Below are 27608 nucleotides of genomic sequence, written 5' to 3' on the forward strand. Positions count from 1 at the left end.
TCGTACGGCCAATGAAGTTCCGATTCTTGAGGGCAGGAAGGCACTTGCGTGATACTGTGCAAATTGAAGTCTGTATTGATACTTAAGCCTATACCTGCCTGGATTTCTATCTTCTATGTCTTTCACCCGCTAAATCCCTTACCAGGCTCGGCTGCATGTCCCTTCTTCCCTTGACCCATCATCCCAGCTGTATTATCTTCAAGATCCACCGGATCCATAGCGTAATCATTATAGTCACCCTATTATAGGTACACTCATCCGGATCCAGGTCGCTTGGATCCACTTCACTGTAAGTGTACACTCGTCGTGGATCTGAGCTCTTCAATCATCCAACATCATCTCGCAACCGTCTGTGATCTCCATTGTCCCACGAAAGTTCGAGATCCACTGCATCCACCATCCCTGTATCCTGGATCCAGGCCACTCTGTGCGGGATCCTCACCTTCTTGGATCCGAACACGGAAGTATGAGATCTGGGGCATATCGCGGTTGATCTTGCCTTCTCGTTAGTCGTTGATACTAGATCCATCTTCAGATGACACCTACCATCATTCCTTCATAGGATCCACACTCGATCCACCCGTACATAGTATATCCCATATCCCCCCAAGTGTATCAGAGTCTTTCCTTGGTGGATCCTGCCTTCCCATACGTCACCCATACCAGATTCATTGTCGGCTCATACGGGATGCCGCTCATCATGGCCAATCCACCTCAGGCAACGTGAATCCCTGCCTGGCGATCCAAATCCTCTCTAATCACTTGAAACTGTCACTGATTCGGGATAGTGACCCCTTGCTAGGTCCATTCTCTTATTTTTGAGATAGCACTTCACCACAATCGCCTCTTGTACGTGGTCGGCGCTGCACAACAGCGTTCACAGCGTACACTCCCAGCGTCCCTGCTCTTCCAACAGTTTCCTCCTCTACGTGGCGCATGCCTCCCACCAAGCGCACTAGCACATCGCCGGGCAAGGCCGGGCAGCCCCTCTATGTCGCCCACCGATTTGCGGGCCTTAGCCCAAGCTCTTTCCGATCAAGTGCGAAACTTGACCTTGACGGCGGAGCTCCAGACGGCCCAAGATGCTCGGGACCAAGCTCAACGCGCAGAGACGGCGGCTCAGCAGGCCTATCAGTCATTATCTACGTCTTCGCACGCCACCCGACTCCAAAATTTGCAAGCCCAGGTCCATGATCAGGCTATAGAGATTCAAGGGTGGTAGCACCGCGCGGCCTCTCGCTCGCAAGGACCTGCGACTCTTGTTGGCTGATCGAGCGGTCGAGATCCGCGACTTGACTGGACGGCTGGATCGCGCCTCCCGTCAACGGGATGGCATGCGGGACGACAACGACCACCTCCTTGGGGAGATGGCGCTCGCCGGATCCGAGATCCACCAGCTCCAATCCCGGATCCACGACCTCGAACGGGATCTGGAGGATTTCCAAGCTGCTTGCGCGGCTGCTGGACTCCAAAATTTGCAAGCCCAGGTCCATGATCAGGCTATAGAGATTCAAGGGTGGTAGCACCGCGCGGCCTCTCGCTCGCAAGGACCTGCGACTCTTGTTGGCTGATCGAGCGGTCGAGATCCGCGACTTGACTGGACGGCTGGATCGCGCCTCCCGTCAACGGGATGGCATGCGGGACGACAACGACCACCTCCTTGGGGAGATGGCGCTCGCCGGATCCGAGATCCACCAGCTCCAATCCCGGATCCACGACCTCGAACGGGATCTGGAGGATTTCCAAGCTGCTTGCGCGGCTGCTGACGAGAGCTTGGATCGGCTCCGCGACGAGTTGCGCCTGACTCAAGAAGAGGTGGTGACCAACGATTATGTAGGATCGGCGCGCGGAGGGTCGTCCGCGCCGGATCCACCTTCCTCGTCGTGAAACGTCGCCTTGGCTCGTCTCTCTGATGGGCTGAAGGATACCACATAGTCGATTGAGAAGTTGTCAGCTGGGCTAGACTACGCGCTTGAGGAGTTCGTACGCTGGACTCAAGCCCGTGACGAAATCCAGAACAAGTTGACGGATACCGAGATCCAACGCGACAAGGCGGTCACCGAGTCGGCAGATGTCTCGCGGACGCAAACGGAGCTGGAATCCAAGATCCGTCTAATGAGTACGTGGAACCTCTCTTGCTTCCTTCTTGTAATCCCATATTCACTCGTTCTGTTGATCCAGGTAACAATTTGAAAGACGTTCAGACAACTTCGACGCAGCTACAGGATCAACTCGCCACCGTCCGTACTCAGCACCAGCAACTGGTTCTAGAGCATGACCGAAGTTTGTCCGAGCGTGACATGGCGCGTCGGCGTTTGACTTTGGTGGCCGTTGTCATCACGGATCCACTCTCCCCTCTTACTGGATCGCCCCCGGCCGCTATCACCTCAGCCTCTCAGCAGTCTCCAAGTGGGGCGGGTCCGTCGGCCGCGAAACGGCCGCGTAGTGCATCCCCTGCTCCTGGTACTGGGTCCCCCCGGCCTCACTAGCAGGCCCGAGCTTCTCTCAAGACCAAGCCCACAACCCTTTCAGCCTCTAAAGCAGTCTATAAAACGGGATCCACACCCACGTCCAAGCCCTCCGCTTCGCCTTCGAAGTCTGGTGCTGCAGCGGGGCTGCCGTAGCTTTAGCGTCAGAGGAAGACGTTCGACTCAAAGAGTCACTAATACTAAGTTCCTTATCCAAAGGACACTTACAGCCCAAGACCAGGGCTCAAAGTTAATACCTTAACTTTATGCTTCAAAACCAGAAGCTGTTTATTACTATTATTGCGGCCAAGCCGCCTAGGGGTAAATGTATCTCGTTAACTATCTAGCATAGTTAAATCTAATCAAATGCATAACGTGTGGCTTTCAGCCAACGTACTGAGATACCTTGTTAACAACCCATCTTGGACGTTTTGTAGAGCCGGCGTACCGTCCGCTCGGACGTACCTTCCACGGAACGCCGAGTTGAGCGCTGGGTCACCCCTTGTCACCCCCGAAGCGGATATGATGTCGGCGTCATTGCGCTGCCTCCGGCCTTCGCCAACCCCTGCGTCAGCTTTAAACCTTCCCAAACACTCGGCGCATGTTAATTCTTGCTCGTTCCCCACTGGAAGAGGTTGTTTCTCCACCGCCGTTGGAATAGGGTGTTTTCGCCTTTCCACAGCTAGCGACTGGTGTGACAACTTTTTGTTTATATTGTTGTTCCTTTTACAGCAATTCTTTATCCATCACTGTCTCAAATGCCAATATCTGCCAGTCACGGTACTATGCCGAGCTCACGCGGACCTATCCTTCATTGACTAGTACTCCATGTGGGTGCCTTATACCACATAAAAGTAAGGTGGACACCAGACTGACTTGGGCCGCAAGTTTGTAACCAGTACATGGGTTAGGCTTCCTCGACGATTAAGAACGACCGTGGGGGTCCAACCCTTCGTCTGACGTACCCACAAGTCATGAGTCGATTCGCTGGAATGGCGCCTCGGCAACTTAAACTCAGCGGCCATCCGACTTTCGATTGTCAGCCCGCCGGGTGGCCCACATGGGATATTTGGTCCAAACTCGGTCGTCGTCGGCGCATTACTTAATCGGATGAGCGGAATCACCATCTCATCGGGTAGCTTGACGGACGAGTTGAACAAATTCAGATGGATCCCGGCTGGGATCATGAAGTTAGTGCCGAGATTCAAATCGACTCCGGCATGATGAGGCATTATCCACACTTCAAATTCGTATGCGACTTCCCTGCATATTCACAATTGCTCGTGACGTTGTCACCTTTCTGTCACTTATTTCTTGTATGTCGATACGCTTATATTTGCTAGTCGCCCTTTTTAGACACAGTTTCTTCGCAACGTACTCACGAATCGCCGATACATTTGTTTCGGTGTCTAAGAAGATCTTGGTCCTTCCGTCGTTCACTGCTCACAATACGAGAGCTCTCATTCTAACACGGCGATCAAACGTCTGCGCTGCCCACCATACCATCCGTTCTCCTGGAAGCAGCCTCATGATTCTGGTACGGTGCACAGACTGGTCTGACGCCCTAGTCACACTTGCAAATGCTCGATAGTTATTTTCTAGCTCACCGAGCTCACGTTCAAATCCGTCGATTTCACACATCCAATTGCCATCCCCGCTTCGTCCTTCGGGCTGTCCTGCTTCGCCTACGAAGGCGAACAAGAAGTTCGCCTCAACTGCAGGTTCAGCTGACTGTGGCAGCCCGGCATACCCCAACCCAGTCAGTGTTGGCGGGCCACCGAGTTTAAATTACTCGGTGTGTAAAGGTCTTGCAAATATTCTGGTACATGAGACTTGTCGACGTAATTCTTCACGAACGTAGCCAACTTACGAAACAGCTCGCACTGGCCGACTTCATGAGCTTGCTTGCAGAATTTGCAGCGTCGCCGACAGAAGTGGGCTGAGTTCCCCAACCTTCTGCAGGCTGCACAAGGTCCACGCTGTGAGTTGTCGCGTGATTTGTCCCAGCGATTCGACTGTTCTCGTCGGTCGTATGGTCGCGGAGGTCGACTCGCCTGGATTCCCCAACTTCGATTCGATCCATTCTGGTCTCCCGCCGAGTTATCCCAGCGGTCCGTGGCATTTCCCTTGTCATTGGCAACGCCGGTGTCCATGTAGTCATTGTTCTCCGCTGAGTCGTAGCCTCCGGACTAGTCCTGATCATCCCATTCGTCTTCAGCGTTGTATGGACTCCGTGGGTACTGATCGAGTAGGTCTTCCCCGTCAGAGTCTGCGTCAACGAAGGTGACTCGGCGGTCGCGGTTGTCTTCTTTGCGACTGCGCTTCTCATCTCGACGTCCATCTCGGCCAGGCTCGACACGTCGGCTTGGCTCTTTCCGCTTATCGTATCGGCTTCGTGCAGACACAAGTCGATCGCGCTGATTCTTGCGCTTCTCACCGAGGATCTGACGATTGATTATCTGCTCCACCTTACCAATATCTTCCAACTGCAAGGTGTACATCAAATCCATCACGTCGTCATCTCCACAATGCAACAAAAAGTGCTCGACATTGTCACCTGCGCCGGCGCCACCTTTCTCGTACTGGATCTTGGCTGCCCGAGCATATCCATTGAGTCGGATCAAGAAGTCACAGATTGGCTCGTTGTCTTTGCGTCTCGCCGAGCAGTAGCGAGTACGGGCGGACGGGTCGAACTGTGATCAATAGTAGTCCAGGAACACTTCGCTGAGTAGTTTCCAGCGTCGCTGAGTCTTCTTCGGCAGTTGCCGATACCAACTCTTCGCCATAGCGCGAATGGTTCGCACCAGGCGCTTTGAGGCATCCTTGTGCTCTTCATCTCGTAGATAAAACGTTTGAGCCACTGAAGCGATGCGTCAGAACGGTAGCACTTGCCTTCGAACTCGGCGAATTTGTCGAGTAAAGCGTGGGTCCGAACCTCCAGGTACTGAGTGGAGTCTTCTTCTGCAGCTCAGGTGTCGAATGTAGTCATTCACAGTTTCTTCGCGGTTTCCTATCAAATTGAACGGGTCATCATCCTCTTCGTCCTCCTCGTGAGCTTCGGCTTCGTCTGCAGCAGCGTACAGTTCACGGTAGCGACCTGGATTCCGCTGTCCACGACTCGGCGCCCGGATTGATCTTCACCGGAGTCAGCATGGGGGAGTCTTCGATGTATGGAGTACCTTGCGTAGCGCGGAACACTTCGCGTCTCTTCGTCTCCGGGATCTTCGGCAAAGGGATTTTGCTTAGGTCTTCGTCGAGTGCCGCGAACTCGGCTACTCGTCTGAAAACCGGCTTCGTTCCACCAGGGACCTTCTCCAATCCAAACGCATGATGGTCGGTCGGCTGTTGGACCGGTAGGTCATCCCCTTTAGCAGCAACACAGTTAATTTCACTATCAGAATGATGCTGGCTGCACACACCGGTTGAGTTAGCGCGGACCCCAACATCGGCCACTTCGCCTACGCCATCGCCACGGGCGCAAACATCATCATCCACTCCTATCTCGTCCTCATCTCCTCACCGAGACGAGTCAACACTTTATTGGCGCTCGGCGTATCGGCGCTCCATGTCGCTTTCGGAATAAGGTGCGGACGGTCCCCTTGAGCAACGCCATGTTCTTCTTCATCTTCATCATCGTCTGCACCTTCGTCGAGCTCGGCGGACAAGTTGCGCACGACAGGACACGGAACTCCCATACGTCCCACCTGCAGCGTCAGCTCTTCCATCTCGCCCAGTAGCTCGGCGGTAGTCTTCGTTTCACCAAGCTAAGCGGCCTCGACCTTCTCTTCGTGTTCTCCTTCACTCACGTCTCCGTTCTCGCTCTCCTGGGCTTGGCCATCATCGTCGATCTGGACTGTTTATACCACCTCCATCTTCATGGCAATGAATCGTTGATCCGCCAAGACCGGCCCCGTGAGAGGCGATCCTCCAGCTGTCGCTGAACTTCGGTTGCTCGGAGTTGCTGTTCCCTTGACCATCTTCACTTTTCTCTTTCTCCTCTCTACTCACTCCTGTTCTCGGGTCGGGGCATCCGTTGTGGTGTAGTGGAACACACAAATACCGTCAGAAGTGGATTCCTTACACAAACCACAACAAATCGCCGAGTTAGGTCGGCGCTTGTATGACCTGCGCAGAGGGTGGTCCCCTCGCAGTTCGGCCCAGCCGGGACAGACGAGTGGCTCACTTCCGCTGAGTTCCGACTAACCAAGTCAGAGAACTTCCGAGGCTCCGCCGAGCTTGACTCGGCAGAGCTCGTTCACAAACCCTGTGTCGTTTACCAAAAGGATGGACGATGGCACGCGAGCGCTTTTACAAGCCCCGAGCGCAGAGGCTGCTCAGCTAGAAGTGTCACGGCACCCGGGCTAACCGACGTACTGGCCCGCTAAGTTCGCGGGGCTTTCTTTCGCATAGCGAGACGTTTGTCCTACTCGGACCAACCTAATCTATTGGCGCCACCAGTCCATTATGCCTCTCGGGTATTAACGGCAGGCAGAATTTATCCCTATGCAGGGCCTTACCGGAAGAGTGTACACATGTCTTGTACTAGGTAAATTCTGCTCTGTTATCTTCTGTGTTAATTTAATCCTATGCTTCCTTCACACATATCTAGCAAAACGTAGTCGTTTCGGATCTCTAAAGACCCTTTCGCTGGGTTCAGGCGACCATTGGGTTCAGCGGCTATCCGGATACCAGCGTCCGGACGGACTGCCGAGTACTTACCATGACCCCTTTTTTTAAGCTCTGCGATACCAGGCCGAGCCGATTCTTGGTCTAAAGTATGTTGATGTATGACCAAATTTGGAAATCCCTATACTACGGTTGCCCACCGGCGACGACGCTGGGGTTAAGCACTTCATCAACACTGGGGACGCGGCGCTGATCGAGATCAGACCACGGCAACATTCACGGATGGAGAACGAGGTCATCGACGGAGAAGTCGGAGCCATGTTTCACGACGGGGTGGTCGGGGAAGGCACAGGAGCGTGGGGGTTCCCGGTTGTACTCGTCAGGAAGAAGAACGGAACGGTGGGTCTCTGTTGTGGACGACCGCTTGCTAAGCAACGTGACTAAGAAAGACGTCTACTCACTGCTGAGGCTTGACGAAGCACTCGAGACGATGCACAGCGCGTGTAGGCTCACGACGCTTGACCTACATGCTGGGTATTGGCAGGTGCCCGTCGCTGAGAAGGACAGAGACAAGACTGTGTTCGTAACGCGCCAAGGACTGTTCAAATTTGTGCGCATGCCGTTCGGGTTGGAAAACGCCTTTTCAAAGAATGATGGACGCGGTACTGAACGGTTTGACGTGGCGGAGTTGCCTCGTGTACTGGATGTTGTGATCGTGTTTTCCGGTGGGAGCATTTAAAGCGACGTGGTGGAATTGGCGGTTGTGATGGATAGATTAGCGCAGGCGGGGCTGTCGTTGAAGCCCGAGAAGTGCAGCTTCCCGATGACGAGACTGGGAAATCTCGGTCACGAGCTTGATGAGCACGATATTCGACCATTGAAGTCGTTGGTGGACACCGTTCGACGATTTCAAGTGACAAAAGACACAGACGAAGTACGCAGATTCGTATACTTGGCTGGGTACTAGCGGCGGCTTGTACCGCACTTTGGCACGAACGCGGCCCCAATGACTAGATACTGGGTGTGGGGTCGAAAGTGTAACAGGGTACGTAGCCCTAAGTGTACCCCTGGTTACATGAAGTGTGACACGTCATACTTCGGGATATTTGGTACAAGGTACCAAGGTCGTCCAAAGCCAACCATTGGTTGATGACATTGCATTTCTATAAGTGATTTATAGTTTGTATTAAACCCAAGCTTTATCTACCTATAAATATACTCAGTTTACATTCTGCCTTAAATAGGTCACTTCGCTCCCTTTTCGATAAAAGGGGACCTGTGAACTGCCGTTCACTGAGCGTTTGTATACTCTCGGACGCTAACTTCCTCTAGCGCAAGGTGCTGTGTGACCCCGTCACAGAAAGCAACAAGAGTTATTGAAGACGGTGTTAGACGAACGGCCACTACTGATCTACCCTGATTTCAATTAGCCTTTCAACCGAGGTACCGACGCGTCAGTAGTGGAATTGGGAGCCGCTCTGATGCAGGATCAAGGCGGTGGAGATCAACCAGTGGTGTCGTGAAGTGTTTTCTTAGAAATGAGAGAAGGGATCTGAGTCATTATCACACATTAGTGACAACACCCGGTTGTGGTGTAGTGATTTCTCCGTAGTTGCGAACTATCACCCGTCGACAAAGACGTGACACCGCCCAAGATGTTCAAGCGACGAGCCCTCAGTCATGTGATGTACGGAGACGCCAAGGTGCAAGGGACTCGACGGCGTCACTTCCGAGCTTTCAACGAGTATTGGATACGGCCCATATGTCACTGAATCCAGGCTGTCCTTATTATTAATAATGGACTGGCCGGATTCGCATTCAGCGGACCATCTACGGTACGAACCCTCAGTGGCGGTTGGGATGAGCTCGCGGAAGACTCAGCGACCCTTGGAGGACACGCTCACCGTCTGGGACAAGACGCGAACCGTTAAAGATACTCATGCGAAGGTGCAGACGACGCTTGGCGTTCAAGAAGATCCATAAGGGATCATTGTTCACTTGATATTTGTATACTTGATTAGGACTTCTTATTAGTAATAGATCCGAAAGGGTAAGTTTAAATACAGAACAGAATTTTCACTCAAGCACACAGAGCGACGTCCGGCTTCAAGGTAAGCGTCAGGTCAAGCTTGTTTGAGTGTGTTATGCCTGTCGGTGAACTCGAAGCTCTGTAGCGAGGGTTCATCCGGCAAGGCCAAGAGACTTTGTGTAATGACCGATTACTATCGGGAGGTTTTACGTGACGGCTTATTGTTGCCTATTTGCACGACTGGGAGTGCTTGAATTGCCTCCCTTTTATTCTTCCAACCGAGTGTTGAACACTCGGTGATCTCGTAAAAGGCTTACCCGTGCCTGGTACCCTTCCGCTGTTGGGACCACGAGGATTCATAACACCTGCTAGCTTTGCTCGTGCTAGTAGCGTGTTCTTATTTTTACTGGTTGGCCTATATAAGTAGTTTACAAAGTCCAGTTTGTCCCGGTGCAAGGGCAGAACTGGGGTCTTCAGGTCCGCCCGAACGATCGTTTACTATCCTAGTAGACGTATTGTTGTAGGAACGTCCTAACTACATTTGTAGCTAGCGTTCACGTGGGAATCCAACACCACAACCGGTGCCGCGACCCGGGAACAGATTGCGAGCATTTGTGAACTATTTGTATGGCCTTCCAGTTTACGAGCTACCAAGAGAAGAAGAACAAGAAAAAGACAAGAAACATGGCGAAGGGACAATCGACGGTACCAGCTACGCCTGCCAAGTCTGGTGGGGCTCGCAACGAGAGCTCAAGCCCGGCTGCGCGATTTGCAGCCGCCACCGAGCTTTCAGTGAGCTTCGACGACGAAGCGGACATCGGTCCTGACGCCCACGATTATGAAGATTACGAAGACAAGCCGCCGGCTCCAGAGCCAGGCGCATCGACGCCGGAGACGGCCACGCTATCATCGGGGTTGAGCGGGGCGACCAGGTCCCTTTCGAGGAACCTCGCCGACGAGCTCGATGATGTTGCGGGACCGGAACCGGCCTACGAAAATTATGATGATGGGACCGAGGGTTGTAAACCTTCGGTGGTGAGTGCAAAGCATTCAGAACTGCTGAAGGCACCTCGCCCACCTATCAACGGTGATACACCAGCCGCCAAGCGCGTTTTCGACCGCGTGCAAGCACTGATGCAGAATGATGAGTGGATGCAGCTGCTCAAGCCCATCCCCAAGAAAAAAGCCGACTGGCCTGCGCTTGCTCAGGAACTTCAATACCCAGTCAACTTGGTTTCGACTAGTCAAGTTGCCGAGGATTCAGTTTCGCTACTGTTGTCGCTGGGCTTCGAGAACGAGACGTACCCATCGACGATGTCGCTCCAAAAATTGGAGTCCACATGAAGCCGGAGCTGCTCTCCAGAAATGGAAGAAGAAGCTTCGGAAGGCGTTTGGCGCTGTTGGCATCAACGCCGGAAAGCAGCCTGTGAGTCGACCGATGATTCAAGATGAAGATCCGTCCACGATTCCACTGCCGCCGACACCCCAACGACTCGTTCTTACTCCTCCAACCAAGCGTGGAGCTGAGCGTGGTGCCTTTGGCACTACCGAAGCTTCACCGTACTTTCAAGACTCGCACATGGTTACGCCACGTTCGGAGAGCCGTATGCAACATATTTACGCAAGTAACGAGGGTTTGTTCGGTCGCCGAGGCGGTGCGCGAGCTCCCAAAGGTGGTGCCGGACGTCGTCAAGTCGACATCGATGGTTCGTCCAGTGACGATGACATTTTGGTGCGTACATTCGACGAGGAACTTTGCGCTGTACTTGCCGCCTCCTGTGACGGGATCTTGAGAGTTGAGATCTTCTAGGGTGTAACCGACCAAGTAGTAATTCGGTTAACCTGTTGGATCTGCACGTGTATAGGAAAAGCTCACTAGGTTGTAGGATCTGGCCAATGTATTATCCAGTTATCACTACCAACACTAGGTTCGTAATTCCCAACCTCCTCCGAGCTCGTACGGCCAATGTAGCTCCGGTTCTTGAGGGCAGGAAGGCACTTGCGTGTTATCGTACAAATAGAAGTCTGTATTGATACTTAAGCCTATACCTGCCTGGATTTCTACCTTCTATGTATTTCACCCGTTAAATCCCTTACCAGGCTCGGCTGCATGTCCCTTCTTCCCTTGACCCATCATTTCAGCTGTATTATCTTCAGATCCACCGGATTCATGGCGTAATCATTATAGTCACCCTATTATGGGTACACTGATCGGGATCCAGGTCGCTTGGATCCAATTCACTGTGAATGTACACTCGTCGTGGATCTGAGCTCTCCAATCATCCAACATCATCTCGCAACCATCTGTACTCGCCATTGTCCCACGAAAGTTCGAGATCCACTGCATCCATCATCCTTATACCCTGGATCCAGGTTCCTCTATGCGGGATCCTCCCCCCTTGGATCCGAACTCGGAAGTATGGGATCCGGGGTACCTCGCGGTGGATTCTGACTTCTTGTTTGCCGTGGCTACTAGATCCACCTTCGGATGGCACCTACCACCATTCCTTCATAGGATCCACACTCGATCCACTGGTACATAGTATATCCCATATCCACCTAAGTGAATCCAGGTAAGGGTGGATCCGAGATAAGTCTTGGTGGATCTTGCCTTCCCGTACATCACTCATACTAGATCCATCGTTATTTCGTACAGGGTGTTGCTCGTCATGGCTAATCCACCACAGGCAAGTTGCATCCGTGCCAGACAACCCAAATCCTCTCTAATCACTTGAAATTGTCACTGATTCGGGATAGTGACCCCGCGTCAGGCCCATTCTCTATTTCTGAGAAAGCACTTCACCACATATACAATACACCCTTGCAATCCAGAGCTTCCCCGTAAGTCAGCACGGCATTGTACCATCTACTATGATACTGTAAAAGTTGTTCAGACTCCGCCCAGAAACTGAAATGCACATACATCTGATACCCTTGCAAACGCGGTCATATGTACTACTTTCATTCCTTTCAGCCAGAGCATACATGATTTGCAAGAATTCATAGCCTATGATTACTTGATATCCTTTGGGAACTAATACGGTAGAATCTGTTCAGCTTTTGGGCGAAGTCTGAATTTCAAATCCCTCTCTGTATTACAACCCCCTTGTATTAATATTGATCGATGTTAGAGTCACACAATGGTTATGTGACTTCGTACTTAAGTGCGTATAAATGTCACCATAATCGGTTGTGTACCTACGACAAAGGCACAAAGCCACACAAAGAGAATAACATAACGAATATATTTCCAAAATTTCATCGTTTGTAGACATTATTGAGGCCATCCAAGTGTGTGGACGTGGTTGCGCAATCGTCAAATGTCGTGCGAATGTCGAAGGAATACGATGAAGTCTGCGTGTTGCCAGATTGTACACATGAGTTAGCATTTTTTCGCAAGAGAGTCCGTGAGTCCGATAAGGAAATCAACGTGAGTCCGTGAGTCCGATGTGGAAGTAATGAGATCAACGGAGGCCCTAATGACATTCTGATGTATAGCTTCATGTACCAGAAAGTGTTGAACATCGTAAAGAAACCCGGTTGATGCATGAACTGAATGAATTACGCAACTTTTGCAGTGTGCTAACGTCTCTCCTAAACATGCAATGACTTCAGTAGATATCTCATCCTGTAGTACCGAAGGAGTGCCTTCGATGGCGACTTCGGGAGAGCGACGTCACGCACAATGCTCTCAAAGAACAGGAGAACAAGAGGTCCGCAATTGTGTCCATCTGTCTGCTTCAGCCACACTTCTCGTTTCCAATCCATTTTGGCTACTATCTCTGGAAAGATTTTCTTGACAATGTCTTCACACGTTTCAAGTTGCTTTGGCTTCTGTTGGGGGTCAAATACTGTGATCCGTTTGGTGTGGACTTGAAGTCAAAGACTGCACCGCACCAGTGGTTTCTGTTGATATGAATTGGCAGCAACACATGCGTGTTGTGCTCTTGGAATGGATCGGAGCCGCTGATGACCTTTTCCTGCGTTTCAGGGTCATCCGTACCGGTAACGCCTGGCGAAATAATACCAACGTGTGCATGCTCTTCTTGAATCGTCGTCATTACGTGCATCATGCAGTCGTCGTTCAGTCATAGGTCTTCTCTCAGCAGCAGAACGGATTCATTCGAGACCATTCCGAACGGTGTCAAGCGTGAGATTGGCAAGACAATCTGCTGCAGCGCTGTGGTAGCCTTGATCTTATCTAGTTCAACATACTCATTGAGACCTTCTGGAATATCCAGTCTGTTTAGCGACGTAGCTTCCATCCACTCAATTGTATCAGACACTGCCTCCATAGACGATGGTACTCCACCATTACTTGCACTTGGTCCTCGCTGATGACCCCGATCTTAGCGAGACGAACACCTACGGGTGACTTCGGATCTGGTAGTGCCTCTCTGTACGTTTCCAAAACATTTCTGCATTTATGCGTGAATTGCTCGGTGAACACGAACTTGACGCTGCTCAGGGCCTCACTGGGGGCTACCATCTTCGCTATTACTTGTTTCCTGGGGCCCAGCGTCTTTACCGATAATTTGGAGAGGAACTCGTACGCGGATTCGTAACTGTATGTCGACTTCAACACTGTGGCCACATTGCTTAGCGTGATAACCGGCGTCAACGTCCCTTGCACGAGCTGTTTGGCTTCCTTCAGAGAGTTCACCAATCGTTGCTTCTTCACTTGTTGTTTCTGGTTCTTTCGTATCTTGGGCCGACCGCGGCTTTTGGTGCTTTTCGAGACGAAGAATGAGCATTTCTCACTTGAGCTGGAACTGGGATGTCCGCCATCTGAAAGCGCTCTCTTTGCTGGAGGTGCTACTTGTTTTGTCTCGTCATAGCTCGAATGTGATAGCCCCACAATACTCCGCTCGTCCCGCATCTCAGATTGATCGGGGAAACCTTGCACATCACTCGTCACTTCGTCGGAGTGACTGGCCCCTCCAGAGTGACTGCTGCTATCCGTCACCTCTATCGTGTGACCCATGTGACTTGAACAAGGTGACACATCACGTGAGTGACTTGGTGATTGAGCCACCATAGGCCCACCGCGACCCAAAGCATCGTCAGGTTCCTCAAGGTCGCCCTCACGCTGTATCTCATCCTCGTTGTTGTAGATAGTGGCGTCGGCGATTGCAGTTGGAGGCTCACTGGTGTCATCGGAATTTTGCTGCTCCACCATCATGTATCTCAGAAATCTGCGAAAGGGGATTCAGTTGAGAGAGTCGATCTGGCCATACAGAAACGAAATGTGCCTCTCCATCCGTTGCAATGGACTCAAAGCGCTTAAGACTTTTCAGCATCTGGATAAACACGGGAGTTCCATTTCGGCTCATGATATCTGCAATTCGCGTCGCTACAGCGTGTGATGTTCGGAACTTGTTAGTCCCGTTGAGCACTTTGTGGCGTACCGCTGTCAAAGCGGAATCTCGCAACCGAAATGATCCACTCGTTGCTTCTCCGTCTTCTGCATCCTCATCTTCTTAAACGGGAATGTTCAGCGGGGATGACAGACTCCAACGAGGGTGGATGTGCTTGACTGGAATGGGGCTTTTTTTACAAAGTAAACGCCAGTATATAGCATGACGACAGGGAAGCAGCTCTGTCCTCATGAAAATACACGAACAGTGATACGTCTGTCAAGTCAGAATAACCATTCAATAAGTATTGATACCATTCAGCCATTATGGACAAAACAATTCACGCACCTTAGCATCAAGATGGTACGTTCGACTCGTGTCAACTACTGACACCATCTCGATCATGTAAGATTGTAGTTCGCGCGTTGTATACGTAGTCTTGCGATCATTAGCAACGCGATACTGCTTTTCCACCAGTTCGTAGGCGTGCTGACTAACCTCTTTTGATAGCTTCGTCAACTCAGCATCAGCTCCAGCGTAACGCATGTGTCCAACGTCTGTCATTTTCTTCGCATACTCCATCTCCGCAATAGACTGCAAGAGCTGCAGAGTATCCACGCACTCATCGAGTGCCATCGTAGACTTCAGCACGTCCTTCAAGTGGCCCCATGCCGCCTCCAACCCAAGTCGTTATACAAGTCAACAGTTAGCAATTAGAACTTGAGACAGCACAAAAACGCCTCAGTACCTGTTGTTTGTCGTGTTTCCCAAATGAGGGACGTCTACACGACCAAATCCACTCCACATGTGTCTGCAATTGTGCCAATTCTCGTGGAAGTACTTCAGAAATGGGTGTGTTGAGTCCTCTGGAATATCTTCTTCGAGTGTAATTTGCTTTCCGTCAACCACGCAGTACAGATATCTACGACTCGTTTCGTACTCAAGCTCCGTCTTGGCGTCCACCATCATGTGAACGGCGTCCTCAACCTTATCCCGATCTTCAATATTATACTCCCTCTTTGCCATTTCTCCCCAAGATACTTCACCCCATGAAAGACACAGAGCAGAATTCTTGCTGCAGGAAAAGCCTCCTGCAGAAGCACAATTTCTCCAAAGTCTTTGTCCACGATAATCACTCGAACTTGGTCCCAGGTTGAGTTAAATGATTTGAACGATTTCACTGCATCCCCCAAACAATCAGCACTTTCGTTCTCCATGAGTGCAGGCTGCACGTATTGCCCCTGTACACAAGCAACCACAAAGAGGTACACAGTTGTAGCAATGGCACACAACCACAGTAAAGTCACATAGACGCACACAAATGTAGCGGGACACACGGGCACAGTAGAGTCACACAAACCAACACAGAGGTACAATTAGAGTCACACAATCGACACAGCCACCAAGAGAGTACTTACATGGCCGAAGACATCGTGAATCATGAAACTGAAGAGCTTGTATCGAGCATCGTTGGTGCTGTGAGTGGCGTCCACCATCAACACCTGTGGGAACGCCTTAAAGAATCTTCGCATCTGGTGGGTTTGAAAAGTGATCGTCTGCGCTAGCTTCTCGTCATCCACATAAATGGTCGCCGTATTACCCTTTCGAGAGCAGAAATCGCTCAAACCCGACTCCAGTCTTGCCTCGACGGTTGTAGCTCCACGCCGCGCCTCTTTCAGCTTCGGCACAATATTGTGCACATCACGCAGGGTAACATGCTTGCCTATTAACCAGGCATTAGAACCAAAACAAGCATAATAACAAGGATACAATCATGTAGCGTACCAGTTTTCTTCCTCAAAAACTGCAGAATCAACTTTTTCTTCGTCCCGGCAGCTTGAAGCTCATCCACGAAGTCAATCACGTCTTCGTCTGCAACGCGTCGATTTGAGGGGTGATTTCCATAAGATCCTGAGCTTAGTGAGTGGTTGTGCGCTGTCTCCTGGTGCGTAACCTTCACTTGAAAACCCTGAGCAGCATCCCAAATTACGACGACCGTCATCTGCGCTTGACATCCGGTAGACTTCACGAAGTAGTTGTGCCTCTTGCCCTTCGAACGGCTGGGCCTTGACCAACTATGCGTGCACACCAACTTTCGGTAGTACTTGTCGAAAGCGTCTGGTATAATGGTCTGCGGGGTGTCCTTACCACGGTCTCGGAGATCCGCGTTCCTCGCCGTGGCGCTTGTAGAGGTCCTCTTCTTGAATATATGGTGGGTTTTGTGCTGATATGCGTCAAAATACTCGAAAGACGCACCCCAACTCCCGAACGTCTCCTCATCCATACGTGGGGCTCGGGCGACAACGGCGGCAGATGTGGGGACGTGGACCTCCGGGGATTTAGCTTCAGTGGTCTCGGCGTCGGGCTCGGATGCCGACGCGACGCTCGCCATGCTGATTGTCCTGCTTTTCGTGCCTCTTTTGAAATGAAATGCCCAGAATAAGTTGGGAGGGGTGAAAGGGGGGGAGGGGGCGTTTTTCTACTTTTGATGCTGACTGATTTGTCGGGATTTTATCCGTCAGGAATTTTTTTTCTTACCGACAATTATTGTGTGATTCCATGAACCCCGAGTTAATTTCTCTAAAAACCACAGTACAGTACCGGTACGTAGAAAACAATTCCCAGCATGAGCGACACGTTTACCAAGCCGCCTGTGCCCATTGCGGGGCTTCACGCTGGTAGCAAGAGTGACTTCGGCGAGGACTTGGACGTTGACGAGCTGATTGAGCGTAATCGCTGCCATGAGGACTATTACAAGCTAGAAGACTGCCTCGCAGACTTCGATCGCGACTGGAGAAAGTGCCAGGAGCAGGTCAAGAAGCTCAAGCAGTGCAACGACCGCGTGAACCAACTGCGCAAGGCACAGGAGGCTGCCAGTAAGTAATAACAAGCTCTGCGGCTGCCCCCTGTCTAAAGGTTAACTACGGTAGCTGATTGACGGGATTCATGCGTGTTGCTCTACTTACTTTGATCTTGCTGCGGCGCAGTCCAATACTGTCCACCGTCTTCTAAAGGGGAAATGAAAAGTGAATCTACCTCGTTGCACGGGGGGAAAGGTTAAAAAGGAGCTTCGGCCGTTCGCCCTTCACCCGCTGTACTGTCAGCACCAGCACCGCCCTCTGGGGCTTCTTCTTCTTCTTGCTCGTCCGACACATACCAGCCGTCCATGGTGTCAATGTCCATCGCAGTGTCCTCGTCGCGACTCTCCTCCTCCATAGCCAATCGAGCATACTCGGCTCGAGCGTAGCGGTCCCAATCCCTGTATTAACAGCAATACCGGTAATCATCTGCTTAGTACTAGCTCCAACCCTTGTTGCTCCAGTGCAGAAACTTACGTAAGCTCCGGCTCGGCGAGCTGCTGGCGCAGAAGGAACGGGTCTCGTTGCTCGAATTCGATGAATTTGCTGAGATTGAACAGCACGTTAAAGAAGACGCCCGACACTCGGATCTTGTCCGCGCGAATGAAATCCTTGTGGTAGAACTCGCCCTCCTTTTCTGGATGCAGCAGATCCGACATCTGGCACAAAATATCCTCGAACGGCACCACTTCGTGGCCAAGGCACTCCATGCGGTGGATCTGGTGACGGTAAAATACGCGCATCTCGTCGGCGCGCAGTACGCCATCCTCGTTCGTGTCGATGAGCTCAAACCAATATCGAATACTGACGGGATTTGCTTTGTCTTCCTCCGAGAGCATAAAGTCTGAAGCCATAAACACGCATTTGTTAGCAACTGGATTAAAAAAAGCGCCCACTGGCCACGTACAGATAAAATCCTCGTAGCTCATTTTTTTCTTTTCCTCGGATGTCAATGTCTGGACACGGGCAAACGGACGCCGTCCACGCTCGAAGATACGATCCACAATGATTCGTGTAAGGGCGTGGCCGCCATAGCGTACGAGGTCGTCCGGACTGAGAAGAAAGTCGTGGTCCGTGTCCAGTTCCCAAAATTTGCAGTAGAGCACGTAAAAGTGCTCATAGGAGAAGTACGAGTTCACCTAGAAGCCGTTCACCAGTTAGCCAAGTACTGCAACAATGATAGAGCTGGGCACGCACCTTGTTTATGTCTTCTTCCTCGTCCACAGCGTTAAACGCGCTAATGAGATTGCTGCGTCTCAGTTTCCGCAACGTAAGTTGGCCGCTACTGTCTCTATCGACGGAATAAAATATCCGTACCACCACCGTCAAAGCTGCAAGCAAACAAGCTCTTAGCTTTGCAAAAAAAAACAATCATTTCGTCTCATTCCAGCAAATTTCATACCATATTTCTCCTGAAACTCGGGAGTACCCCCAAGAAACTCTAGGCCAGGATGATATTTCAGCAGTTCTGTTCACGAAAAATGGACACGAATGAGGAATTTGAACGCAGCATACGCCACAGCTTCAGCGTGTGTAACTCACCATGCAAAAACGGCGCAAAGTCGTCTCGCTCAATAAAGTCGTTCTTCGGTTGCTTCACCTGTTAATTACAGCAACAGCATCAGCCAGTTCTTTAATAAAACTGCAGCAAAAATCACATGGTCACGTACTACTCTAAAGAATCGTTCCACGCTGTCACAAGGAGCCATCTCGCGCATCCAGTAGGTCTGGAACATTTCCTTCGTAATGCGCTGCAGTGCCACGCCACCATCAGCGCTCGTGGGACTAGAAGCGTCCTCCTGTGTCGGGTTGGACGGCGGCTTCGGTGTTGTCTCCCCCGCTGCTCCACAGGTCGCAAGGATACGTCTAAAAAATGGCGCATTGAAAAACGAAGGGAATCCACAAAGATCCTTGGTGATGGCCACGAAATCCTCCACTTTCATGCCCTCTGAAAACTCACGGAAACGCGCCTCGATGTCCGATGCCTTGCGAGCCATAGCATCTGTGGACAGACAACGCAGTCGGCCTCGCCGGCCTTCGCCAGGCGAGTAAAACCTGGGGATCTGAGCCTGCTTGGAGATCTCTTCAGTCATGACTTGGTCAGACTCAGCTGCTGCAGACTCCTCGGTCTTTAGAGCTTCCTCCACCGCCTGCTGTTCCTGTTCCCCCTCCATGTTTTCGTCTGTATCGGCCTGTTCTACAGATACTGCAGATTCCTTCTGGTCCATATCTGCCGGAGTTTCCTGCGCGCCATCGTTATCACTCGCAGCCTCACTGTCTCCTCCAGTCATGTCCACGTCATCCGGTGCTGCTGCAGCTTCAGCGTCAACCTCATCGGCCTTGGCTACTTCATTATCCGATGCAGCTGCAGCTACTGCGGCCGCAGCGCTGTGGAGCTCGTCCCCAAAGAGACTAACCAGGTGCTGATGACGTCTGCGCGCGCTGGGGCTACCGACTGCGCCGGGACTGAGCATACCAAAATGGTAGTTAGGCGGACGCTTGGGGCTGCGCGAGGGCGAGTCGGCCCCACTGCCAGCTGCGCTGACCGTGGCCAGCAGCGCGTCCAAGTTTAGCTCCTTGCCCTGACGTAGGTCGGCCACCATGTTCTGAATCATTTCCTTCGTACCATCCACGTTAAGCCACTGGCGGAATAGCTCCTCCATCTTCATACGACCTGCTGGGCACAGGTGCGCACTCTCGATCTCCGATAACCGCAGGGACTCGGGGCCGGTGCCACTGGAGCTCGTGGGAGACGCCATAGCGGCGTCCGAGGTCTCCACTTCGACAGTCATGTGTTCGTCTCACAAAAGGACACGCGTACAGCCACTGATACAGCGAAAGAGAGGTAGCTAGCGGCTTGCCGGCGAAGGTAGGGGCCACTGCGGGGGAGTGCGAGAATTCGAGATATCAAGCACGAGCGATACTGCGCTTCGTGTCTGATAGTCCGATCTCTACGGCATGTGTGGGCCACACTAAACACTCAATACAGAGAAGTTCGAGCGTAGGGTACGTATCCACAAGAGTGACGGGTCACTCTTCACGTAGCCTGGGGTACACTGGATTGTACCCCGTTACAATAACAGTCGCTGCTCATCTGCAATATTTTTTCCCTCACACTTTGTCCTTTCACTTTTGTAGTTTGTACTACCGTTGAAGATGGGGGGGGCGACATAGAAGGTGTATTCCATAGTGGAGCGGAGCGGAGGAAGGGAATTGTGTTTTCCACACGAGATTATCTGTGACCGGTATAACCGTCGTTGTACCGGTACGTGTACTCCCCGAAAGCTGCCAACCACACACGTGGCCTCTACTCCTCACTTCGCATTTGGAGAACAAGAACAACGAACAAGAAAGACCCGCCTCTCCTCGTCCCTTTTCGGATCGAGCTGATGGTCATTGCATAAGCTCTCATTAATGTACCTGTTTGTTTGACCCCTAAGTGTTAGAATGAACGCTGTAGAGTAGCTCTCAAAACAGTCGATTTACTTTTACTCTTAACTACCTATTCTCTAGACTTGTGCTCAGTCTGAGGCAGAAGAAGAAGTGAGCTCGTCCGAGGACGCAGTCCTCGGACGGCATCTCTCCCTTCTGCCTTCAAGTCCTCATCGCACTGGTTGGCAGACAGCCTCTGCCTGCTGGTGCACTCTATCCAAGTGCTCATAGGATCTGTTTTACTCTAGTACTTACTATTGCTTTAATGAAAGTAAGTCTTTTATTGTGTTGACACACTTAATTCTGTCCAGCATCTGTCTGGCGGCGTCTGATCGCCATGCTGGCCAATACTCCCACTAAGTACTAGGGGTAAGCTCTAGATCCATCACTCCTAGCTTATGCCTCAGCTTTAGGAATTGTTTGGTTGGCAATGCCTTTGTCAGAATATCGGCAGCCATCTCTGTTGTGGCACAATAGGTTATCTTGAGATGACCAAGTTCTGCCAGATCTCTCGTAAAAAGATACCGTATTTCGATGTGCTTGTTTGCTTTGTGGTTTCCTGGGTTTCTGACGATGCTGATGGCAGCATTGCTGTCGCACCAGACTTGCACCGGACCCTTTTGTGGAAATCACATTTCTCCTAGAAGATGCCATAGCCACTCGCTCTCCTTGGCACCTTCGCTTAGTGCGATGAGTTCTGCCTCAGCAGTAGAAAGAGAAACACCTCCTTGCTTGCTACTACACCACGACACGCTGGTTCCAGCCATTTTAATCACATAGCCGGTGACTGATTTGCGTTCTTTTGGTTGACACGCGTAGCTCGCGTCTGTGTACACTTCGTAAGTCACGTCACTCTCTTTTCCATCGAGTAGTAGACCGTACGTCGACGTCTTTTTCAAGTATTTGAGGACTCGTCTAGCCGCTTCCCAGTGTGTACGATTGTAGCACGATAGGAACTTGCTTAATTCTCTCACCGTGTTGGCAATGTCAGGTCGTGTTCCACGAACCAGGTATTGGAGTGATCCAACTATGCCTCTGTAGTCGAAAGGCTGCGCTGCTATTTGCTTAGCATTCATCTTCGTCTCAGCTTCTAGCGTCAACCCTGGTACTTGTGGGGTTAGTACAGGTGAGCTGTTCACCATGTTGTACTTAGCTATCAGCTCAGCGATATACTTGCGTTGTGAGATCATCATCACTCGCTGATTTCTGTTGCGTCGCACTTCCATCTTGAGGATGTAGTGAATGTCTCCCAGATCTTTCATTTTGAACCGTTTTGACAGCTCGACTTTCAGTCGGTTGATGAGCCCCATGTCACGAGACATAATAGTGAGGTCATCGACATATACCGCGACAATAAGCCATTCATCTCCCACTTTTTGCACGTAGATACAAAACTCTTTGTGGCAACGAGCAAAACCCATCGATGTCAAGAAGGTATGAAGAACTCTATACCCGATGCGAGAGGCCTGCTTTAGCCCATAGATGCTCTTTAGAAGTTCACAGACCAGCTGCTCTTGGCCTCGCTTCGCAAACCCTTGAGGTTGTTTCATGTAGATTTTCTGTTCTCCTTCCATGGTACCGTTTAGGAACGCAGTGTGGACATCCATTTGATGGATATGACAGTCCAGTATAGTCCCAATGGCTAATACCAAGCGAAGGGACCCAAACCTTGCTACCTGTGCATATACCTCGTCACAGTCAACTCCAAATTCTTGGTAGTTACTTTAAGCAACGAGTCGTGCTTTGAATCACTCGACAGTACCGTCAGCGTTGTATTTCACCACGAGCACCCAGTGACATGGTAGAGCTTTTCGGCCAGGTGGTAGTGGTACCAATCTCCAGGTTTCATTCTCAATGAGAGCGTCGTACTCTAACTCTAGGGCCTGTTTCCATTGCTCCCTATGGGGTCCACGCAGAGCTTCTCTGATAGTTTTTGGTATGGAAACTTTGTTTTCTAGGATCTCTTCCGCGTTAGCTTTGTCCAGGATTGCCTGGAAGCACTGATAGTCCTGGAACCGTTTTGGTCGTTTGGACTCTCGACGGGGTCGCGCTACAGGCTGTGAAGCTTCCACTAACCCTGCGCTCCGTCTTCTTTTGGATACTCCCACTGCTTCAGCGGGCTCAATTGGAGGCACAGTAGGAGGTGCAACTCCCACTGCTTCAGCAGTCTCCTGCTCAGATGCAGTCTGCTGTTCTCTCACTGCTCCGGGTATCTCTCGCAGAGCAAATTGAGTTGTGACCTCCGGGTTGGACTGGTCAAAGGCTCGATTGACAATGTTTGCTACATTGGTTGTGTCAAACAGCACATCTCGAGCAACGATGTGTTTGTTGTTATAGACATCTCATAGTCTGTAGCCCTTGGCTTCTTCTGAGACACCCAGGAACCGGCACTTAAGCGCTCTAGCAGACAGTTTCTTGTCTTTGCGAAGTGCAGTCGGTATGTGGGCAAAGCAGATACTACCCCACACAGGTAAGCCACTAATGTTGGGTGGTTTCCCGTGCACCATCTCGTATGGTGTCTTTCCACCCAACCGACTCATTGGGGTACGATTTTGAACATAGGTCATATAGATCAAGGCTTCTGGCCACCATCTATGCTCCATGTCAGCATCTTTGAGCGCACAGCGAACTCTGTCTAGTTTGCTTTGGTATTCCCGCTCTGCCGCCCCGTTTATTTCTGGGCTGTATGTATTTGATGTCTGAAAGATGATGCCCTTTTCCTTGCAGAAGTCTTTGAACGCTGAGTTCACGAACTCGGTTCCACCATCGGATCGAATCCTCCTGATTGTGAACTTTCCTTCACGTTCAAGTTGCAGCAGGAGCTCTCGGACCTTCTCGAACACTTCTTTCTTGTTCCGCAGAACGTATGTCCAACGCCATGACGTGTTGTCATCAATGATGCTCAAGAAGTACTTGATAGTGCCCACGGTTCCAAAGACTCCCATTGTCTTCATCGGACCATTTGTGTCCATGTGTACCGTGCTGATCGGCTTTGCATCTCTTGAGCCCTTTGTATTGCGATACGACATCCGTTTCTTCTTCATTTCCGTACATGTTGTACAGAAGAATGGCACTTGCCTTAGATCAGATGCATTTAGTGTGGGCATACCGGCTACCACTGGTTTGGATAACATTGTGATCACCTGCTCTTTGCTCAAGTGCCCCAGCTTTACGTGCCATTCCTTTAGTGCAGCCTCTACTTTGCCCACTCCTGGCAGTGCCAATGGCTTGCATGGTTGCGTTTTCACCGCATGGCAGAACGCTTGTCGTTCTTTTACTGTTTTGGATTGTATATAATACGCCCCGTTAGTTGCCTTGGCCACAAAAACCAATTGGTTCTTATAGAGGACAAATTTAAAGTCGCCATTGGCTGACCCTCTAATCTGATACCCTCCCCTTTGTAGCCAGTATTCGCTAAGAATATTCGACTTAGCATGCGGTACAAGCGCAATGTTTGTAAACTGAAACGGTCGGATACCTCCCGGACCATGCAAATAAAGTTTCACAGTGCCAATGTGTGTATTTGTATGCTTAGACCCTTCTGCAAATGTAAACATGTAACCGTTGTCGGGTCTCTTCTCCACGAACCGGGACTCCTCACTGGTTAACCCGAACCCGCATCCTGAATCGAGTACCCAAGAGTCATTGGTCAGAAATGTTTCACTGTCAAGCAGAAAAGGATACATGGATCTTACCGCTTGTTCCAAGTCAACTGCCATCTTGTTGACACCTGCCGCCATGTCGGCGATCTGCCCATCACCGGTTGGCGCTTCCGTGACTTGTCCCGCGTTGACAGGCGTGTCGAAGAACGACATGGACTCGTCCGTGTCCATTGGCTCGATGCCGTGCATATCTTCGTAGCCGGGTGTCAACATTGACGTTGGCGGGCTGACAGGCGGTGGAGTTTGTGAAGCAACTGGCTGCACCGTCTCGCACGCATTCACCGGTTTCGGTAGACAGTCCTCAACTGGGACCTGCTTGCGGGCTGGTTTCTTGATCTTGGTAGCCGACTTTCCCTTTCCTTGCGGCTTCGACCAGCAAGTGCCCACTTGTTTGCCGCGGCTCCAGATGTTCCTACGCTTGACGCCCAGGCTCAAGTCGTACTTCATTTTGGGGCAGGCAGCAATCAGATGAGGACCGACATCATTCATGTCGTTGAACTCCCCAGCGCAGTAGTGGCACGATTTATGCCCCACGTTGTAGTGCAGATCGTTGATGGGCTCGGGTGCGGCCTTTCGCTTGCCCAGTGCACTTGCCTTAGGTTTGGTTGTCCCGGCTTGCACGTGGTTCACCGCAATGCCCTTGCCCAGCGCCATAATTTGCGCCTTGCTCTTGGTACCGAAGATGGCGACCAGTTTTTGCTCCACCTTCTCAACCGTGAAGTCTCCTGATTGGAATTCAATTCCGGAGCCCCACAGATGACCAGGCAGAATAGCCAGGACTTTGATGAGCATGAGATGGGACGATATGATCTTTTCACCCAGTGCCTCGATGCTGTTCCTGTTCGCTTGCTCGCGAGCAGCCTTGAGCTGCTGGAACAGATGCAAAATATTCTTGAAGTCCGAGTTGGCCACTCTCTCGAAATTCTGCACCAGCTCTACCACGCCGGACGCAGTGTTGAGACCATAACGTTTCTCAACGGCTTTCCAGATCACATAGACCGGCATACGCATGAGCCGTTCGTCAGCGAAGTTTCTTGGCAGCGTCTGGTTCAGAAGATCCTTGATGTAGGATTTCTGTCCCCTGAGCAGCGACTCTTGCAGCTCGTGCGCCTGCACGCGGTCCGCCGTACGCTCTCCTTCGAGAGGCGGTATTAACGGCTGGGATTTGAGCAAATCCTCCTAGCGCGTCATCGTCTTCGCCCGTTTTTGCTGAGGCTCGAGAATCGTGATGGCGTCGCTCTTAGCAGCTAGATGATCCACGAACTCGTCCTTCCAACCAGCGAAATGCGCCTTGTTCCCGTGGAACTGCGGCCTGCTCATGTTGGTCTCAGAAGTCTTGTCCATCTTACTTGAAATGTTAGAATGAACGCTGTAGAGTAGCTCTCAAAACAGTCTATTTACTTTTACTCTTAACTACCTATTCTCTAGACTTGTGCTCAGTCTGAGGCAGAAGAAGAAGTGAGCTCGTCCGAGGACGCAGTCCTCGGACGGTATCTCTCCCTTCTGCCTTCAAGTCCTCATCGCACTGGTTGGCAGACAGCCTCTGCCTGCTGGTGCACTCTATCCAAGTGCTCATAGGATCTGTTTTACTCTAGTACTTACTATTGCTTTAATGAAAGTAAGTCTTTTATTGTGTTGACACACTTAATTCTGTCCAGCATCTGTCTGGCCTCTACCGACTCTTCGCCGCCTTCGGCGACTCGGCGTCTGATCGCCATGCTGGCCAATACTAAGTGTGTGGAAAAGCAAATCAAAACGGAAAAGACTAACGGAGGCGAGCAAAATGCAAGTAGCGTGGCCGCAGCAAACCCACGCAATAATTGCCAGTCTAATGGTCTGTCAGATTTCCCGCCCCCTTACCTTGTAACCTGTCGGTCTGTTTGTCTGTCCGTCTGTCTGCAATCCGTCCGTCGCACTCCCTGTCTTCCTGCTTTTTCCTACCTTTTCGCATGTCTACACTCGACATTTCTAATGCAATTGTTTCCCATCTTACCGACCGCGCCTATCTTTCTGACTCGACCTAGCAAAAATGACAAATATATCCAAAAAGCGGACTCAATTAACTCGGGTCCTGATTGGGCAATACCTGTTGACCTGCGACACTGACTGGATCTGTCGCACGATCAGACCTTCTCTCGCTCCTTCGATTGGACGGGAGGTAAACATTTCTGCCGAGAACGAAACACATCGATTGGATACAAACACCAAAGCGAGTAGTGTTGACAGCTCGATATTTTCATTTAGCTACGCAAAACCTGTCATATGTGCATCGAATCGGGCACGCTAACCACCGCTTTTTGTAGGGGCTTTGCAAACATTATTCTCCACTGTCAGCGTGCAAGAAGGCGCGCGGCTGCACGGTCATTGCGCTATCTGCTTCCGTGCACCGCACTCGACGAATGCATGCGCGCACGGTACATAGTGTTTTTAGTCACTTTTATTGCATGTAAAGTATGTATTTGTTTGGAAATATGATTAAAGTATTATTATAGCAAAACCAAAATATTAAATATCATTATTTAATATTTTTAAATAATAAATACCAGCCTTATATTATCGTGCTATTGGCTAATATTTTGACGCACGTAATTGGTAAAAACAAATAAATTTTGCTAGCTTACTCACAATTTGCAGGACCACGTGCAAGGCATATATTGACCTGCTTCTGCTGAATCGGCAGCGGCTTACGACGGACCCAGGGGCGCGCTGCATCTGCTGTGGGAAGCTGCAGTACGGTTACGCATTCCGTACGATTAGCGGCAGAGACATCGTGTGGCACTGTGTAGCCTGCGAGACCGGCCCAAAGCAGTTGAGTTCTGGGAGGAAAAGCCCCAACCACCTGGTTCGGCCGAAGTGCGTCGCAAGGAAAGCCAGGCAAACGTCAAAAAAGGGATGGGTACCCCAAGAAGAAAAAGAGGCGCAGCCGCCCTCGCAAGCTGACCGCCCGAAACGCCAAGTACATCGAGCGAAAGAAGCAGCAGATGAGCAAGTAGGTGGTCAATATACCCTTTCAGGCCTCCATTTTCTACCTATCTTTCGATTTAGTATATTGGCTGACAGTGCGAGGCTTGGAGCGGCACAAACGGTAAGCTGACTATGGCGCTGCCAATAGTGTTGACGCACCTATAGAGCGAAACGCGTTTCATATAATAATTAGCGCATGTTATCTACTGTGT

The 27608-nt window shown here is 51.0% G+C and overlaps 2 protein-coding genes across 2 annotated transcripts; one reads left to right on the top strand and one right to left on the bottom strand.

Moving 5' to 3' along the window:
- Positions 1-17073: 17073 nt before the first annotated feature.
- PITG_18973 (uncharacterized protein) lies at positions 17074-20130 on the bottom strand (the record flags this gene model as incomplete). Its single annotated transcript, XM_002997289.1, has 8 exons — positions 17074-17739; positions 17816-18182; positions 18246-18477; positions 18536-18669; positions 18741-18806; positions 18881-18938; positions 19009-19608; positions 19687-20130. The coding sequence occupies 8 exons, from the start codon at positions 20128-20130 to the stop codon at positions 17538-17540; spliced, it is 2103 nt and encodes a 700-aa protein (XP_002997335.1).
- Positions 17107-17364, top strand: PITG_18974 (uncharacterized protein; the record flags this gene model as incomplete). Its single annotated transcript, XM_002997288.1, has 1 exon — positions 17107-17364. One exon carries the CDS (start codon positions 17107-17109, stop codon positions 17362-17364), a length of 258 nt encoding a protein of 85 aa, XP_002997334.1.
- Positions 20131-27608: the final 7478 nt, after the last annotated feature.

The sequence above is a fragment of the Phytophthora infestans genome, genomic scaffold, assembly GCF_000142945.1.
Source record: "Phytophthora infestans T30-4 supercont1.77 genomic scaffold, whole genome shotgun sequence".
NCBI lineage: Eukaryota > Oomycota > Peronosporomycetes > Peronosporales > Peronosporaceae > Phytophthora > Phytophthora infestans.